The 19,843-nt window shown below is 35.9% G+C and overlaps 1 protein-coding gene across 1 annotated transcript; it reads right to left on the reverse strand.

Annotated features, from left to right (window-relative positions):
* Window positions 1–29: 29 nt before the first annotated feature.
* LOC125061079 lies at window positions 30–16,067 on the reverse strand. The gene is made up of 11 exons (XM_047666207.1): window positions 16,017–16,067; window positions 15,837–15,931; window positions 14,494–14,590; window positions 13,261–13,326; window positions 11,701–11,832; window positions 9,346–9,490; window positions 8,445–8,597; window positions 6,610–6,838; window positions 2,495–2,659; window positions 1,077–1,196; window positions 30–180 (listed from the first exon to the last, which is right to left on the reverse strand). Exons 2-11 carry the CDS (start codon window positions 15,929–15,931, stop codon window positions 63–65), a joined length of 1,320 nt encoding a protein of 439 aa, XP_047522163.1. The 5' UTR covers window positions 16,017–16,067; the 3' UTR covers window positions 30–62.
* Window positions 16,068–19,843: the final 3,776 nt, after the last annotated feature.

The following is a 19,843-nucleotide window of genomic DNA, read 5'->3' on the forward strand; positions in this document are numbered from 1 at the left end:
AAGACACATTTTAATTAAAAATATTTAATATATAGCTATAAAAGTTAAATATAAATAGAAAATTATCTCCCATAAGGATGGAGCAGCTTCGCGAGTCTTGTTTGCCATTTTCGTCGTTGTGTTTCACTGCAGGGCCGGATGTGTTCGGGGTCATCGGGGAATGACGGTGGTACTGAAATACTAAAAGAAATTTTTATGATTACATGCAATTTGAATACCAACTTAGCAGGCTCAATTAGAGATGTCATTCAAAGAGTTTCTTTAAATGACAACATTCTATTGTTCAGATGTCATTATTGATTGGCCTAAAGGTCTAGATACCAGGCCATTAACTCCAAAAAAAAAAGATGTCATTATTGGTTGTCACTTGTCATTGCTATTATGTCAGTGTGTTGTCAGTTGGAGATTGTGAATTATAAGTGCGTTAAAATCCGAGTCTAGATTAAAAAAACATTACCTTTTAACATATTTTAACAAGGGTTCTCTACCGTAGAGTAATCCCATACAAAAATATCTAAAAAAAATATGTGCGTGTATTAGAGACACACACGTAAGAAGTGAAACTTCTTTAAGACCTTATTTTTCGAAAAATGATCTACTATAATATGCAAGTTTCTAGAAATTGGTTAAATAAAGTTAAATTAGATAAAGTTTAACAAAAGGCTTTTATTATCAAAGACATGAATATAAATAATACAATTATTTCATTTTACGTTATTACTGCTAAGTTTATTACAGAATTTCATTAATTGTATTGAATGATTACTATCATCGTTATCGTTATCATATATTTGCTTCGAATCTCTTCGAATCAACCGTGGTAGGGACAAGAAAAAGATGGCGCGTAACCGAAAAATGTGACGGTAAATTTTTTTCCAACGCCGATAAAGAACATTAACAACGTTCCACAACAGCGTTTTTAAGGACGTTATTGCGACGCAACACCACTATGTGGAACCCGCTGCTGAAGTATTTTCGAACCAATTCTTAGGTTCCTTTTAAGAGCGTACCAATTCTTCCATATCATTATAGCTAAAGGAAAACATTAGATGATTGAATTGTCTTAATATACATACATTCGAGACTCCTTCCTCGGAAGAACAATGTCGGGATATATTTTCTGAGCTGTTGTTTGGCTTTTTCTCATTGTACTACTAACACTCGATTTAGATGCATGACTTTGAGATCGTGAAGATCTGAAATTATATTTTTTTTTTCGTCAATTGTCAATGCAGTTAGCGCAATAATCTTTGCTTCAATGAAAGCCAGTTCCTAAAAAGCTAATAAACGTAAAATTTCTTTAAATGTAATATTGAAGGTAAATATAAATTTTTTGTTTGGCATTTTTTGTAGTAAGTAAGTAAATAAAATTTTGCAATGCAAGTGTCAAATCTCTAGTTGCTAGAACCAAGATTACTTCCACAATTTGATAAATATAATATCATCAAGACAAACTTTCAGGCATAGTAATGATTGTAAGTTTTTTCGAGTTTAGTCTCAAGGCGGTTACTCACTAGCGTATTTTTCTGGGTGTATACGGTCATTTAACCGGACGCGCGTAAACTGGTATATTTCGGCGTGTTAGCTCGAACCGGTACTGGCTTCTTGTCAGAAAAAACATTACTTTGAGTTACTTATTCGCCATCGACTGAGAAGACAATAAAGATGCTGGGTTTCATCGATGGTTGCATCAAGACAGAGAGCCGGTCACTTTAATACAATCTAGAAAGAACTGCGAACTTATAAGAGTTTAGTAGCGTGTTAACGCGCGTACGAGTTGCACGTACCTATGCCAAAAGGCGCGCCTAATCGTGCCTACATGCGCTTCCAAAATGAGTTTATACGCGCGTAAAAAACGCTAGTCTGTAACAGCCGTAAACGACACATAAAAAATGACTATTAAATCAAACCAAAAATTACAAACTTCAAACTCGAATTGTTTTGACATCTGACAAATTAAAGCAGTGCCTCACTAGGCATTGCTTAAACAAGCAATTCCCTACCCTAAGATTATGTGATCGAAGGCTTTGAACCAATAGACTTTTCAATGTGCTCATTTAACACTAGTACAGATACCGGCAAACATCTTGAACAAATGTCCTTGCCTGCGCAGAAGTACTGGAATCACTGGGAGGGGGGACGGCGGGCGGTGCTGCGCGGCGGCGGGAGAATGACATGCCGATCGCATGATTGGTAAATCAGTCGACGTTTGTGTCCCGCGATGTGCAAACTTTTCCCTACTCCCTTGTTTTATGCTCAAGAAGTTTGCCGGTATCTGTACGGTGATGGAAAACCAGAGCGCTATCCACGAAAAAATCTACATGTGTAGTTAACTGATCACTTGCTTATTAAGAAAGAAAAAATTTAAGAAACAGATCGGGTCGAGTGCCATCGGTTTACATTCCAAAGACACTCTGCCTCCTCTCCTACTCATCTCTATTTCTCTCTCTCTCTCTTTCTAACTCTCTCATTTTACTATTTCTAAACCACTCACACTGAAGCTTTTGATTTTCCTTCACTAGCCGTGGGTAGAGGCTTCAACATCGTATCGAATGATGACCGATGCATTCCAATTATACCCAACACGATGCCCAGTTCTCTTAATCTTTCTTCAGGACCTGAGACTGCTTCTTTCATGTAATGAAGCCGTGGTGTCAGCCTATAAAATTACCATATTACGGCTCATTGGTCTAGTGGTTAGTACCCCTGACTGCGAATTCATGGGTCCCGGGTTCGATCCCCGGCTGAGACAAGACATCGATGTGATGAGCATTTGGTGTTGTGCTTAGGTCTTGGGTGTTTAAATATGTATTTATATGTCTATCTATCTATAATATGTATGTATATCCGTTGCCTAGTACCCATAACACAAGCTTCACCAGCTTAGCATGGGACTAGGTCAATTGGTGTGAATTGTCCAATAAAAAATAAAAAATAAATAAATATAAATAACACACTCAAAAAACTTAAAGTGGAAATGGACCGGTCACATTGCCCGCATTAGTGATAACAGATGGGTCAAAAAGACTTGGAATGGCCTAGTCGAAATGGAATCGTTACACTTAGAGGCCTTCAAGAGAAGAATGTATCTTAAAGGCCGGCAAGGCAAACTTCTTTGTGTTGCGGATATTTATTTATTTATGCTTTATTACCTTATACACAAACATACACATAACAAAAATGCAAAAAAAAACATGTTACAAAAGTTATAAGGCAACGGGCGGCCTTATCGCTAACAAGAGATTTCTTCCAGGCAACCCTAATGTTGAACAATGAAAAAGAAACACCTACAGAGGTGTTTCTTTTTGAATTGCAAAAATTATTAACAAAAAAAAAAATAACCTGTTACTATAACTAAAATAAAGTAAAGTCTAAAGGAAAAATAACAATAATAATAAAAATATTGGTTGTTTGTAAAGTAGGTTTACGATCGAGATGTTTACGTGATAACGTCTTATTGGTGATATAAGTTTTTGGGAAGTAAGGAATTAATGAAGATAACAATTTTTTCAAATTTTAAATTACATCTATCGTTTTATTCACACTTTTGATGATAAATTTCGGGTGTAAAATGACAAGTTTACTTATTCGACTATGATATACATTTTTCTTCATACATTCACGGAATGACTGGCAGCGCTCGAGATGAGACGGGAGATCGGTCCGTCTCTCTCTCGTTATACCTGCGATCGCGCTCGTGAGGTTTTGGTGTGACACAAGTTTCTGAACATGTCACCCGACTAAAACGATTTTAAAGACGTTATCACGTCAATAAAAGTATGTATACACAAAAATTTAAAATATTCATGAGCGGTGGAAAACATTTTTAAGTCTCGCCTGCTCGTTTACCTTCTGTTCCATACAAAAACGACATATAATTCATTATGGTTTTCTGTGAACTACGATAATGAGGGATTTTTCTGACAGCTAAGAAAAGTAGTTCCAAATAAGTCAATAGATGGCATTTTTAAGTAAGGGTTTTTGTTTTTTTAATGGGACTTGCCAGTTTATTCTGTGGTCTTTCCTCTTTTCTTTTGGCTCTTGCATTTGATTCTGATTTAACGGCAAGCAAACGTCCAGGGTGCACGCGAAGGTCAGTCGAGTTAAGAAGCCAGAACAGCACAAAGAAAAAGCCAGGGTCGTCGTAATAATAACAAAACAGAGAACAGAACATTCGCGTTACCACCAAGTTTTTATCTGCGGCAAGCAATAAGAAAAAAAGGTAAACCCTTGCGATCAAGCGCCATCTCATCGTAGCTTTTAGAACTATCTTTTTTTTTTAATAGCTGTCAGAAAAATCCCTTATAGAGGACATAAAATACAAAATAACGAATTTTACGCGGGAGGAACTTAATAAAGGGTTTTTCAACAAGAACTTTGTTTTCTAAAACAAAATAAAACAAAGAATTTAGAGGAAAATGAATAAAATTTTTATTGTATTACAAAGAGAAAAGTTTGGCAATTATGAATAAAAAATGATATCTGGCAAATGTCCACCACGACCACGCTGACAGATGTTGATTCTTTCATCAAAATTTGTAATCACTTTTTGGAAAAATGGAGGGTCTATTTCGTTAATGACATCACGGATTTTGAGTTTTAAGGCTGCAATCGATTCGATTGGCTCCGTATAGACTCTGTCTTTAACATAGCCCCACAAAAAATAATCCAGTGGTGTTAAATCACACGATCTGGCTGGCCACTTAACAGCTGAATTTCGCGAAATTATGCGCTCGGGAAATTTGGTTTGCAATAAATTGATCGTTTCATTGGCTGTGTGACATGTGGCACCGTCCTGTTGAAACCACATTTCAGTGATATCCATGTCATCAATAATAGGCCAAAATTTAGTGGTTAACATCTCGCGATACCGTGATCCATTGACTGTTACCGCATTTCCAGCCTCATCTTCGAAAAAAAACGGCCCAATCACGCCTCCAGACCACATAGTGCACCACACAGTAACACGTTGAGTATGCAAAGCCTTCTCAATAATTGCTTTAGGATTTTCAGAAGCCCAAATGCGACAATTTTGCTTGTTGACGTACCCTGACAAATGAAAATGGGCTTCGTCTGAAAAAATGATTTTTTCAGAAAAACCAGCAGGTTGTTCCTGAATGAACTGAGCGAATCTGCGGCGATTTGAATGGTCGATCAGCTTTAATTCCTGCACCAGTTGAATCTTGTAAGGCTTCAAAGCCAAATCCTTTCGCAAAATTCGCCATGTTGTGCTTTTGGATAACCCCAATTGTTGAGAACGTCGTGAAATTGACAAATTTTGATCTTCTTCAACACTGTGGCTCACGGCGGCGATGTTTTCTGTTGAACGACCCGGTCGAACACGTGTTGGTGTTGGCACATTTTGTACCGAGCCTGTCGACTCAAATTTCGCGACCAAATTCTTAACAGCGGTCTCAGAAGGACGATTATGCTGGCCGAAAATATCACGAATTTTACGAAATGTAACTTTAACAGAACCACCATTTTTATAGTGGATTTGAATTATTTTAATGCGATTTTCGAGCGAAATTGAATTCATTGTAATAATTGCCAAAGCACCTGCTACGAATACCGCCAAAAACTAAATGTCAAAACTATCACGTTCTCGGTGTTGCCACAATTGAAAAACAAACTTCTTGTTGAAATACCCTTTAGTTATAGAAATCATTCCAAAATAAAAATTATTTACGTATTTTAACCTGCGGAGGAGTTCACTCACTGGCAACTTTCAAAAAACTTTTGGTGCTACTTTGTAGTTTAAAAAAAATTACTTTAAACTTTAGAAAAATAGTGAGACATGAACTTTATACATAACAGATAAGTCAGTATAAAACTATTGCACCGGACACTAACTTCCCGTAGCGATTGAGTTTTCGTGTCACGTGACACAAGTTTGCGACACCAGCGCCACGGATATTGTAAGAACTAAATTTTCATACAAAACCTTAACACAACGCTATCAGTTTTGTAATTTTTGTACACGTAAGTACCTTGAGACAGTTTTATAATAAACTATAATCAAATGGCAACCCTGAGAACGCACCTGTACTTTGATAATTTGCCTGATTTTTGGAATTTACAGACATGTGGGTTTCCTCGCTATCGCCTTCACCGTAGGAGTCGGTATTAATATAAAGAACCACTATTGCACAGCCGTGATTAGAGTCCGTCAGTAGACAGTTTAAACCGATATATTTTAGAAAAAAAGGGTGCGTGTACTCATGTACGCGCGTAAGAAGTTATACTTCTTTGGCATTATTAAAAATAGTTTTTGATTGCATGCAAATAATTAATTACAATTAAATAATCAAAGACTGGAAAAGAAGTCATTATAGTCAATAAAGTTCAGTTTACATTTGAAAAATTAAATAAATAAATATTTATTATTATTCTCTTACATTAAGTGTAACATAAATTCTATTATTATTCGAATGTTGTTTTTAAATTATGTCCAATGCCGTAGCATTATCCGTGGGCAACTTCATTCTGTTAATTTTGTGTAACGGTGCGCGCGCGTCGTAAAATTTCACTCTCATCAATTTTTCATAACGCGCCTAAAGAAGTATAACTTCAAAAACTAACTATTGAATAATATAAAAATAACCTTACTGAGGGCACTTTATCACTCCTAGTCCCATCAAACGATAATCAATCTCCCTGTGGCAGAACACCTCATTCATTAGCGGAGAACATGTATTCAGCTTCTTGTCATGTCTCAAGCATCTCCCGAGCAACACTGCCCGCTCTTCTCGACTCATTTTATTTATGTAACCAGTGTGAAGGTTGTGCTCCACCGCGTTGAATATCTCCGATTTAAATACGCGGTTGACTTCCAGTTCTAGTAAGAGATGTAGGGAGAGTAAAATCTTTGTTTACATTAGGTTTTTTGAAGTGAAACTTCTAATGCGACTTCCAACAAGTTTGCGTTAAACGTTTAACGCTACCATGGAGGGGGTAGAAAGAGATAGAGTGAGAGCGAATGCGTGGGACTTGAACGCATGCGCGTAGTGGCTGTTACAGGCCAGCGCCAGCGTTAGCAACGAGTAGCGACTAATATCCCAACGCAAGAGGGAGAGAGAAAGAAAGATACAGAAAGGTAGAAAGTAGGAGAGAAAAAGAGTGAGTCGGTAGGTCACATGCGCGTGGTATTCTAATTTGTTATCTTACTTTAGTTATCGTAATCCTATTGTAAATGTTATAGATTTGGATATTTCTCCACTCGAAAATGATAATTAAAAGATGCGATCAATTATATATATATATATGTTAATAAAGTTTTGTCTTAAAGAAACAATATGATTTCACTAAAAATCCATTTCTACCCCTTCCTATTTTCATTTCCACATTACGAAGTTTCATTTCTTCCGCGCGGAGAAACTCCACGTGCTATTTTATAAATTGTCTACACAAAGACATCATTTAACATTCCGATCTAGTCTAACTTAAGACTAATAACTAATTTAAGACTTAACATGAGAAAGTGTCCAATAACACTACCTACAGTTTATTAAGGGGAAGACGCTGTGTTCTTGTGTACTTTTTTTAAATATACTACTGGTTTATAGCTATCGCATTATCTTGATTTAAACTATTTACTTGTACTGTAGAGAGTTAATAAATAAGCCATTAATTTTGTACAGGCCAGATTGTCATATAAAGATATTGTCTTGAAAACTTTGTTAGAAATAAAAGTTACGGCTAACACTGGTAAAAAACTGATATACAAAAGCTATATATATAGCTGATCTACACACATATAGAGTATAATATACTCAGTCTGTCAGTCATATTATGATATAATATATACAAACTGAGTTTGAATTCAATTATACATATATACAGATTTAATTCAATTAAATTAATAAAATTTAATTAACTATGGCGCCTTTGGATTTGAGAAAAGGTAAGATAATACTATCTGTAATAAAAACTAAAATCCAGTTGCACCGTTTTAACTAAAGCATTGATTTGTGTCATCTTATCACAACGCAAACACAATTTGTCAGAAAAAGACGAAAGAATATTTTAAAATGGCACACAATTTGACATTTCGTTTTTATAAATGATGGATTTAATAATGAGTCTTCTTTCTAGTCTATGCGTTTTAAATATTTCTTTATTATTTGTTATCATAGACTATCGTTAAGAAATTGCTAATTTAAAAAAGCTGTATATATCGGATAGTTTATGCCACAGGCTATATACCATCATCGTATGGCACAGCTTATCTGGAATCTATTGGTAATTAATAAGTATTCTTTCGAGTATATGTATTTTGAATATGTATATGTTATTTTATTTATTTATATCATAGATTATATGTCAATCTATGATATAAATGACAACAGGCTATATTTTTTATTACCGTGTGGTCTGTACCATAAAGTATATGACCAAAATACCACCAAATGAGATTTATAGCCAGTAAGATAAATGGATCTCACCTATCTGATTGAACGACTTACGACCGAGGGCCAGCCACACAATTTGGACACACATACGCAACAAAGTTTCAATAAGTCGTGCGTCTTTGTCCGATAAAGATCGACGTTTCTTCTGTGGTCCCATGTGATGAAACTTTTTCATATCACCGCCACCTGCGTGTACAATGTTACGTTAATTTTATACGCCAATAGCTATAGTCGTATTTTTAATTAGACGAAGTCAACTGACGTTTACGGTGTTGTCAGTTTTTAATGAAATAAAGTGTTGTGACAAAGTGAATGATTGAAAAAACTCCGGAATTAATGATCGGTGATGGCACTAGTTACCACGCCGCGCTTTGTAATAAGCCTACCTAACTTATATCAGAGCACTTTTATACAATTTTAAAATAGAAATAATGTTATTTTATACTTTGAAATGATTAACTATTCACACTCATTGTTCATTCATCTGTTTGAATAAGAACTGAACGTATCACTATTACTTTAAATATGGCAACATTATTTTACAGTGATTAGCTACTGTCTGGCTTCGTCTAATTAAAAATACGACTATAGTCTACATTCACCCGTTTTCTTCAGCAGCAGTTTCAGACAGCCGTCTTCGAATTCAAACTTATTGCTGTAAAAAATACAACATTTCGCACCGGGCGCGAATTTTCCATAGAACAAAATATATTTTTTTTAGCTAGAAATCTCGATCGATCCACACGTTTTTTAAGAACTTGAATTTTGTCTTTTCGAAAAAAAATACAAAATTCCTTCCTAAAACAAACTATTTTTATTCTCATCACAATCTAGTGTTGAGATTTAAAACACAGTGTTGTGAGTGAGTGCATAATTAACAAGTATGAGTGAATTTTCATACATTAACTCATAAATAATTAACTAGTATACTAACCAATCAACATAGCACTATATTCCTTAGCGACCAATAATCTTAAGTCCGACAAATTGTCTCGGAACTCGCTCTCAAGGATTTCGCACTGAGGCGTTCTCACTTTAGTCTCTAATTCAATTATACGGTTGGCCATTTCATCTGCAATCTAGAGCAGAAGTTGTAAGTCTTGTTTATAAGAATTTAAAAAAATGCAGAAGGTATGTATAAAGACTAAAGGTAGAGCCATCTGCAAACGGTTGGAGGAAACAGTGGCGTAGCTAGATGACCAAGGGCCCTGGGGCAAATTAAAAAATGGGGCCCCACTGCTATGTAAACTGATTAGGTTTTATCAAATAAAAATATGAAATATACAAATACTTTAAAAATGCTAAGCTACTTATGCTCTTTTTTGTGCAGGTCAGGTAATAAAAATATTAAACAGTAACAACATAAATTACAATTAATACTTGGTGTAGGTTTGGCGAATAAAATGAAATAGAGAAGATTCAAGGGTTTATTATATAAAGGTCGGGCCTACCAACTGACTAAATAACAATTATATTTTTAAAAAATTCTAGCTTTAGTTTTCGCAAAAGTATCAATGACTTCGTTTAAATCCAGGCTTGATGCGGCTTTGTTTGCAATTGCTATCTAATTCGCGTTATAACTTATACAATGAGCTGTAGCCGAAATCTTTAGATTTGACACGATTAATTGACTTTAACGGACATCAATATGATTGGTAAAATCAAATAAAATTGAACCACTATATTGACCAGTACAAAAAAGTTTATTGACATTAGCTTACTTACTCATGATACAGCATGAATTTTTTAACCATTCTAAAAAAAAATCTAAAGTCGAATTCACAATAAAACGCACATCGATGAATAATAAAATGCACATATCACTATCCGTCAAATTGATAACACTGCCAACCTACAGAAAGAATTTAGGGGAATTTCCTAGGCATAACTTTTGAATTTCTCTCAAATTAATGTCTTGATTAAAGTGGGGTTGCAACCTGTCATATTTATTTTGAAAATGGGAGAAATTTCCAAAAGTTCAGAATGATCGAGATTTCTGGTTCGAGGGCCCCCTGAGCTTGAGGGCCCCGGGGCACTGCCCCGCCTAGCCCCTTGGTAGCTACGCCACTGGGAAGAAACCTTTACCCAAGAGGGGTCTAGATAAACAGACGAACATTTAGCTATAAAACAACATTTGAAATGTAAATTAAGGAAATGGAAAAACAAGGCTTTATTATAACAAGTGTCTCAAAAGAAAGTTTACATTTATTTAATTAGCGTTATGTTAAAATGTTAGACGACTTCTTGGTGCCTGAACTTCAAAACTTTCCTGGCCAAAGCCAATGAAAATGTTTCCAGCAGGGCGGAGCAACGTCACTCACGTCCAATACGTCTCTGCCACGATGTGATGAAATTTTCTCATGCAAATTGATCTCTAGGAGAGGTGACATAAATTAGCCTCCACGCAGTCCTGATTTAACCCCCATGGATTTTTTCTTATGGGGTAATTTTAAATCTAAAGTCTACGCTAATAAGCCGACTTCTCTGGAGCAATTGAAATAAAATATCCGTCACGAAAAGCCATCACTGAGTCCACCTGCCGAGCCGTCATAAATAATTTTATTGTTTGATTAAATGAGTGTCGCGAACGCAAGGGCCAACATTTGGAAGGTATTATTTTTAAGACTTACTTTTTTTTAATCGATCAACTAAATATGAACTTCCTTTTGAGACACCTTGTATATGTATAATAGAGTGTAATGAAATGTAGTCTCTCTGAAATGGTAGATGCGATACTAATCACTGACTTTATGCGTCCGAATCCAGTCCTGGGACTGATTTCCGGCTGGACAATAATTGTTTTGGTACACTCACACACACACACACACAATTGTTTGGAACACACAACTTACCTATGTCACTAAAACAATATTTTTTTAGAACTTCGATAAATTACAAATAAATACAAGTAACATAAAATATAAAGAATACAACGGGCGATATCGCTAAAAACGGATGGAAAAAAAAACAAAAAACTATGAAAAATAAAACTATGTAAACTATGTAAAGTGCAACAGCATAACCAAATTATAAAAAAAACAAAAGCAAAAAAGAATCTAAAATCAAATGAAAAATAAACTTAACAAAAAGCGAATTAAAAAGTCACGATTTAACAGGATAGGATATGGTAAAAAAGTGTTTATACTAAAAAGGTTGTAGCGCCATTGATTTCTATTTTCTTTTAAAGATCAGTGTGTCTTAGACACGTAGGCCGTGGTTTCGAGATCGTCCCTTCATCTACCTCTTTTTCTTTTTTAGGGAAAAGAAAAGAAACAAAATACATACTCACTTGTAAATAATACTGGCAGCAGAATGTAAGAGCCCTAATGAACCGCTCCGTAGTGGGTAGATGCAGCATGTTTATTAGTACGGGGCTTAAAATGCTGACTGGGGCAGTGTATATTGCGATGTCTTTTACATCCTGTATAAATTTAGTTCTTATTAACTCAATAGACTTTTTAATAAATAATTATTTTATTTATTTATTTACTATATAGTAAACTTCGTATCACCTACCAAATATACCTATGTAATATTTGTGTAATACATTTTTTTAAACAGACCAATGAGATCGGGACCTCATGTCGAAGTAGCTATTTTTATTTATTTTTTATTGGACAATTCACACCAATTGACCTAGTCCCATGCTAAGCTGGTGAAGCTTGTGTTATGGGTACTAGGCAACGGATAGATAGATAGACATATAAATACATATTTAAACACCCAAGACCTAAGCGCAACACCAAATGCTCATCACATCGATGTTTGTCTCAGCCGGGGATCGAACCCGAAGTCAGGGGTACTAACCACTAGACCAATGAGCCGTCCTATGAAACACAAATTTTTAAAAGCTATAAATATATGACAATCAAAAACAGTTTTTATTGGGAAATTCAACTGGCATTTTTAGTATTATTATTTATGTTTCCCGTTTAAAGTTTAAACCTTTCTTGAACTTCCCCAAATATTTCAAGAACATAATTAGCCAATAGCCGGCCATTCTCGTGTTTTAGCCAAACAAAACAGCACTTCATTTTTATACAGTTATTACGCTTTTCTCTTGAGGCAGACACTACGGATCTCCACTTGCTACGTTTCTGACCAGTTGCAGTGGCGTAACAATAGGGTGGCAGGGCTGGCAAAATGCCACGGGCCCCCGACCCAAGAGGGCAGGGGCCCAAGAGATATTATATTCTATGGATGAATGTGAAGTCTCCATTACCCATTGGGCTAGCGCGGTGACTACAGTACATTCCCTCTCGCCTAAGAGAGGAGGCCTATGGCCATTAGTCGGACGTATACAACGTGTAATTGAGTACGCTGAAAATCTCGAACTTTATTAAAATTAAATTGAGTACAACGTGACGATTTTTACTGATAGGGCCCCATCAAAAGAATTTGCCACCAGAGCCCCAGATGGTATAGTTACGCCACTGCTTTGAGTGCATATTATACATGGTAATTTAATAGGCTGACACCACGGCTTCATTACATGAAAGAAGCAGTCTCAGGCCCTGAAGAAAGTTACGAAACTGAGTACAAAGTGACGATTTTTACTGATAGGTCATAGGGCCCCATCAAAACAATTTCCCACGGGCCCCATATGGTATAGTTACACCACTGTTCCTGACATACTGTCGCTTCATCCACATAACATTCACCATGCATAGTACGTCCTGGATTTAGTCCAGGACCAGACCTCACCACCCACATATCATATCTCCTTTCTATATGAAATGCGTTTATGACACTTAAAATTACCGATATTAAATATTTACTAAATGGCAAAGGCTTTTATTCAATAAAAATAACTAGAGAAGTAGGAAATTATTAATTAATATGTTCTCACTTGAATTGTGATGATATCAGGCTGTCCTGACTTGAGTTTCCGCTGGTAGCGTCTTCTAAATCTAATCTACAAAATCATAAAACAAATAAATTGGCAAGAATCACTTTTACCACTTTTAGTATATAGAGGTTTAAGCTGCTGTTTAAGCTACTGCTACGTTTACAACTTAAGAAACCTTTAATTACTATAAACGCGAATTTACTAAGTTTCAAGTGCATCACAGCAATTGTTAAAAGCAAGAGCGTAGCTATGGTAAAACATTGATTTCCATAAATAGTATTATAAATACGTTATATTAGCGGGGCACATGGCCCGAAGAACGGATGACCAATGGGGCAAAAAAGTCCTGGTATTGAGGCCGACGGCTTCCGATGCACATATGACCTGGTGAGGATGAAGGGAAGGCGTTGGATGCAAAGGGCGCGGAAGCGGTCGTACTGGAAATTTAGGGGAAAGGTATATGTCCAGCAGTGGACGTCAACAGGGTGAAACGAACGAGAGATTATATTCGTGAAACAATTTTAATGTTTAGTACCCAGCCATATTTATTTACAAGTACAAGTAAGTATTTGTATACAGAACTTGATCGTAAATCGTATTTTTAATCAACTTATTTAAAGAAATGGTTACAGATTGTAGAAGCGAAGCAAAAGATAGGACATATACTAATACAGAACAGTCACATTGACTCTGGGGACTACACAATAGATTTTAAAAAAAGGGTGCGTGTACTTATGTACGCGCGTAAGAAGTTATACTTCTTTGGCATTATTAAAAATAGTTTTTTGATTGCATGCAAATAATTAATTACAATTAAATAATCAAAGACTGGAAAAGGAGTCATTGTAGTCAATAAAGTTCAGTTTACATTTGAAAAATTAAATAAATAAATATTTATCTCTCTCTATTATTATTCTCTTACATAAAGTGTTACATAAATGCTTTTATTATTCGAATGTTGTTTTTAAATTATGTCCAATGTAGTAGCATCTTCCGTGGGCAACTTCATTCTGTTAATTTTGTGTCACGCTGCGCGCGCATCGTAAAATTTCACTCTCATCAATTTTTCATAACGCGCCTAAAGAAACTTCAAAAATAAATAGATAGACTCTTGATTTTGTATTGGCTAACAACTGGCTTTTTCGCAGTCTATGAAAGTGATATAGATGATCCCAAAAAAGATTAAACTAATTTAATATAGGTACTTTTTTGCTTTAAATATATAGATCTTACTTGTTCTATGAGGTCTACGTCATCTCTAAATTCTACTGTTCCTGTTGGTGCTTTAATAGGGATGTGAATAGCTTCGACTGGTTTTGGGGGAAGGTCACTGCAATAGGTAATTAGAATAAGGCGTCGTCCTAATTGGGAGCGATCGTACGATGGCGCGATGCGTTTTTCATCTCACGATCAAAGTGGTCGTGCGATGACCTCACAGGTATCCTAATAGATCGCGCGATGTCCATCGTGTGATGCCGTCGTTCGATGGCTGGCGCCCCTCGCGCATCGACGCATCGCGTAGTAACCGATTAGGACACTCAAAAGAGATCTGTTGCTTTGATTACATGATCGCACGATCAAACGCATCGTACGATCGTTATTAAAGCATTTCATGTGCTCGCACGATTACTTGCGAGGCAAATAGGACACTGATGAAATCTGTATGTTTGAACTCATCGCACGACGAGAACGCATCGCGCCATCGTACGATCGCTCCCAATTAGGACGACGCCTAAGATATTTTAAATGTATTTTTGTCAAGACGAATAAATAAAACCAACGTAAGGCACTTTGTCGCAAGTACAGTCCGTGCCAAGACGAAATCAAATTATTTTGAAATCGTGCTCAGAAATACCGAAAAAATAGTTCCCTCGGCAAAGAAGGTCGCTTCTAGGCCTTATTGAAATGTTCAATGAACCATACGTAATTTCTTAGGCCTCATTGGGGTTACGGGTATTAAAATTCTTCTTCTCAAGGACCAATGAAAGCGACTCTGCAGTTCCATTTCGTAAAAACATTTATTTAAAATCGCCATCCTGATTAGCTGCCTGGCCCTCGAACCGTATCTTTAGATAAATATTGAGGATTTAGAATTACGTCGCCCGAATTTGATAATATTGATCATGGTGGTGTCTCGGGAGACCTTGATTGGAACACCTACATGTGGTTTTTGCTACCGGAGTTGAGTCTAAGTATTAAATTTTTTTTTTTGTGAAATGTATTGAAATTCGTAAACAAACGGTACATTTTCTACTTTTCTATTGGTTATTAGAGATGTGACATTCTGCATAAAAATCCGTTTTTAAATTAATCGATTGTTTTTTGCCATGAAAATTCGATGAATAAAAAATAATCGAGTTTTATATTTATCTATTATATTTTCCTAATTTTCGAACGTTAGTAATTAACTAATACTTAGGCGCAACTCCGGCAGCAAAAATCTCTTGGAGGTGTTCCATTCAAGGTCCCCCGAGACACCTACATAAACAGTATCATCAAATTCGGGTGACGGATTTCTAAATCGTTACCTAGGATTGTAAAATCCTTTAAATAAAACATATTGGGGTAAAAATTACCTGACAAAAACTAAAGCTTCGGTTTTTTCATCCCAAACCCAGTGGCCATCTTCATAGAGACCACCAAAACCTCCTTCATCATCATCATCAGCCATCTGTTTTGTTTTATTTTTAAATTACTTATTTATTGTATCGGTACAAGAATTTCTATTGATTAATAAAACTAAATAATAAACTTACCCCAAATAATACTTTTCCTTAAATATTATTATAAAAATTGACACATGTCACTACTAAAAGCATAGATAATAAAACTTTTTAAACTATTATTTTTGACTGACCATAGATATATTCCTTATACTTGAACTATACGAGAGAGTGATCTTTATCAAGGTCGTGTTCGTAGCGCCGCACAACTTCCTCCACTCTCCCCTGTCTTTGGCAAGTGGCCTGTCTGGGTGAGACCCGAAAGGGCCTTTACAAATCGGTCCAGCGAGTAGGGGATTAGCCTCGAGGTCTGGTGCACTCCACTCTGCCAGTCGGGATGAGTTTTTCTAGACTTTCTGGATCTCTGCGTGTTACATGTCCATAAAACTCAGGATGCCTAAGTAACTAAGTATGGAACGTTTGTTTCCATAGCTGTGAAACGAAAATTTAAGCAACTGTCACCCGCACCTGGCTACAAGGCACATACAAATAACTAACAATTATTGTGTGACAATTTAACTTAAAATTTTTCCTCATCTTACCATAAAGGCCGACAAAGCACTTGCTGGTATTGCAGGGTCCATGAGCGGATAAACACTAACTCTAAGTGCTTGTTTGCTTCCAGTCCCATGAAAAAATAAAAATAACGTGTGTGTACTTATGTACTCGCGTTAGAAGTTATACTTCTTTGGCGTAATAAGATAAAAAATCTTTTCAAAAATTTTATCTTTTGCCTTATTCTACGTTTGTAGATAAAATGACAATAACAATAGAAAAAATTTACTCTCATCATTTTTCCTTAACGCGCCAAAAGAAGTAAAACTTCAAAAAACTAAAATGTTGACTATAGCTAACTTCAGGGTGTCGGTTTTTGTGACGGTGTGCGCGTGCATCGTAAAAATTTACTCTCATTAATTGTCCCTAACGCGCCAAAAACAGTTTAACTTCAATAAAAAAATTACATTTGAACATTTTAGCATTTCAATTGTATTTTCGTCCAAAAATCCGCGCATACAATATTTTAAATTTACGATTCAATTTATTTTATTTCCGGAACTTCAAACAACTATTTTCTTAAATCTATCGTAATGCTATTCATAGTCATAACTTGTGATTCGAATTTTCATCGCCATGTTTGTAAGTTTAGCAAAATTTACGACGTCAACGGTAACTTCGCGGCGCCACAGCATATAAAGTTTGTTATGTTAATTTACCAAATGCATGGAATTTCTATATAAAACCTTCAAGTAAACAAACTGTTTAGTGATTGATTATTTAAAAAAGTACCCGACCTTTACGATCTGGGACTCAGATTTTTGTATCTGTTTCATGATCATTAGTCAATCTAATAGGCAAGATCACCCATCAGCCTCCTGTGCTTGACACACGCCGTGCCGTCGACTTTTTGGGTCTAAGAGCGCGGGAACACGATGCGATAACGGTGCGGTGCGGCAATTCGAGCTATAGGGTGCCACACGGGCGTTACGGTGTGGCAATTTATTTTACCCCTCCCCGTCACGTCTCGCAGGTCTCAACTCCGGCGCACGTGTGCAACGCGTTGTGTGACATGGTATCCGCTCCGGCGCCGCACCGCACCGTTCGTGTGGCCGCACTCTTAGGCAAGCCGGTTTTTAACGATGTTTTCCTTCACCGTTACGACACAAAAGAAGTCCATTGGTGCACAGCCGGGAATCGAATCACGACCTCGTTGTTTGAAAGGGGAAGACGGGATGAATTCTTTTACAATATTTTTCTTGACACAAATTAATTTCGTCGGTAACACGCAGTTTCTAGCTCCAAAGTTGTTTTTTATTACGCACTTAATTCCATTGTATCGTCCTGCTTCTGCATTCGACGATAAAGGGCTTTCGCAAATCAATAATCCTCAAAAGGAATGATTTTCCAACGCCACATTAGGTAAATTTAGAAAAGGATTAGATCGGTGAAATAGAAAATCATCTAGATTAGAATTATACCGCAAAGGGACAGGTGCTAATTCATTGAATTCACGTTCACAGCCGATTGCGCACTTCGGCACACAAGGCGCCAAAGCCCTTTGATCATGCCCGTTGTGCCATGCCATCAGATCTTTACTTAGCGCAGTGTTCCGGCAATATTCGACATTTATTTATATGTACCTAATTTTGCTTTGACAGGATACAAATGAAAAGTTTAATTCAAATTCAAAAATCATTTAATAATAGGTAAAATATTGTAGGTAAACTTATGACTTGTCAGTAAAGAAATACAGAGTATTGTCTTTGATTGACATAACCTTTACACATTTAAAGAAAAAACTTTTTACCGGCTTAAAGTTATGTATTATTATAAATTTACAATTATTTAACATAATTTTAAATTTATCCGTTTCGCGTGCTTTACAGCGTGCGTGGTCACGGTAAAAAGTTTTCTCTTTAAAAGGAATACATATTAATGCTTCTAATTTTACATTTAGTGCCAGTTCTCAAATCAAGGGCGTAAAACAGAAGAGAAGAACTGGCAATAAACTCTCCGCCACTCTTTTTAATCGCCTTTTATTTTTTCTTTTTTTTAATTAATCGTCAAACCAATTTTAATTAGTAGAAATAATAAGGAAATGGTCTGTGTTAATAAAAGAGTTGCCAACGTACGAAACCGGGCTAGCGCACTTTAAGATGTTGTCATTGGAGTAGAATATTAATTAATACGTTTGCATTAAAGATATACCAGATTGAGCATTCTGATAACGTGCTAGGTCCATAGGGATATCCATTATCCATAGTTGCTCCCCGCATACATTGAAATCATTTTCCTTTAGTTTTGTTTATCTGGTGTTTTTTTGTTTGCCTAGATGGTTGTCATATTAAATATTTTATTTTTCTTGTATCGATGTATATGTAGCTCTTATATACTCAAAAATAATGAAGCTTTTATTGAACTAGTTATAAAAAATCCAAATTGTTACGTATCTATGTTTTAACATTATCTATGGTTTTCCGTTTCCTGCAGTATGTCTCGGACCGCCTGTCATGGCTGAATATATGTTTATGAATAACAGTAATGTCGTCTTATTTTAATAACCGCTAACCTGGCCACCCACCATAACACAAATTACCCGGGTGATTAAAAATATAATGCCCGCCTTCCACTACGTAAGTGTTGAGCGAGAAATAGTTGACCGGCGGAACGGAGTTTCAAATGATAATAGTTTTTGCCTTCCATTAAGAAAGAGTTTTTAAAATAATTTATTTCGCCTTCCACTGACAACGAGCTCAACTAGGCGGAGCGGGAAGCGGGCGGCGACTAATCCGTTCATTTTCTGCCTAGTTCTGTTCCATCCAGCGAGGTTGTGCGTCCTTTTGCGAGCGGGGAGCTGAGCACCAGTATTGAGCCAAGTCGTTTTTGTGAATTTCACTATGTTAGATTCTTCTAGTGAAGATGATTATATTAATATGGTCAATAAAATCTTAGTACTGTATCACTATAAAAAGAAGCGTAAAAAAAATGGTGCGTGTACTTTATGTACGCGCGTAAGAAGTTATACTTCTTTGGCTTTCTTTATTTTTTTTAAATATTAAATAATTAATAATCAATATTAAGCGTTAATAATTTAACAATATTTAATATTTAGTATATTATTCAATTATTAATTAATAATAATTATTATTATATTATTAATTCAATTTAATAACTAGGTATGTTTCATAACCTTTTAACTAAGTATAAATAGGTCTTTGTGAAAAAGCATTGCTAAATTTCTTTAAAAAAATAATTAAAACTGCTTTATTTGTTTAAAAGGTTACAAGTAGATTGTCTTATTCCCATCTCGCTCGCGTACGCTCGGCGCCCATACTGAATTTTGTGTCACGGTGCGCGCGCAT

This window comes from Pieris napi, chromosome 23 (genome assembly GCF_905475465.1).
Source record: "Pieris napi chromosome 23, ilPieNapi1.2, whole genome shotgun sequence".
NCBI lineage: Eukaryota > Metazoa > Arthropoda > Insecta > Lepidoptera > Pieridae > Pieris > Pieris napi.

Excerpts from the sequence above, each read along its gene's own strand:
- LOC125061079 (XM_047666207.1), bottom strand. The coding sequence starts at position 15,931 with ATGGCTGATGATGATGATGAAGGAGGTTTTGGTGGTCTCTATGAAGAT. Across the intron at positions 6,839-8,444 it reads TAAGTCGTTCAATCAGATAG|AACTGGAAGTCAACCGCGTA; the intron begins GTGAGATCCATT and ends ATCTCTTACTAG. Across the intron at positions 1,197-2,494 it reads GGAAAATCAAAAGCTTCAGT|ATCTTCACGATCTCAAAGTC; the intron begins GTGAGTGGTTTA and ends ATATAATTTCAG.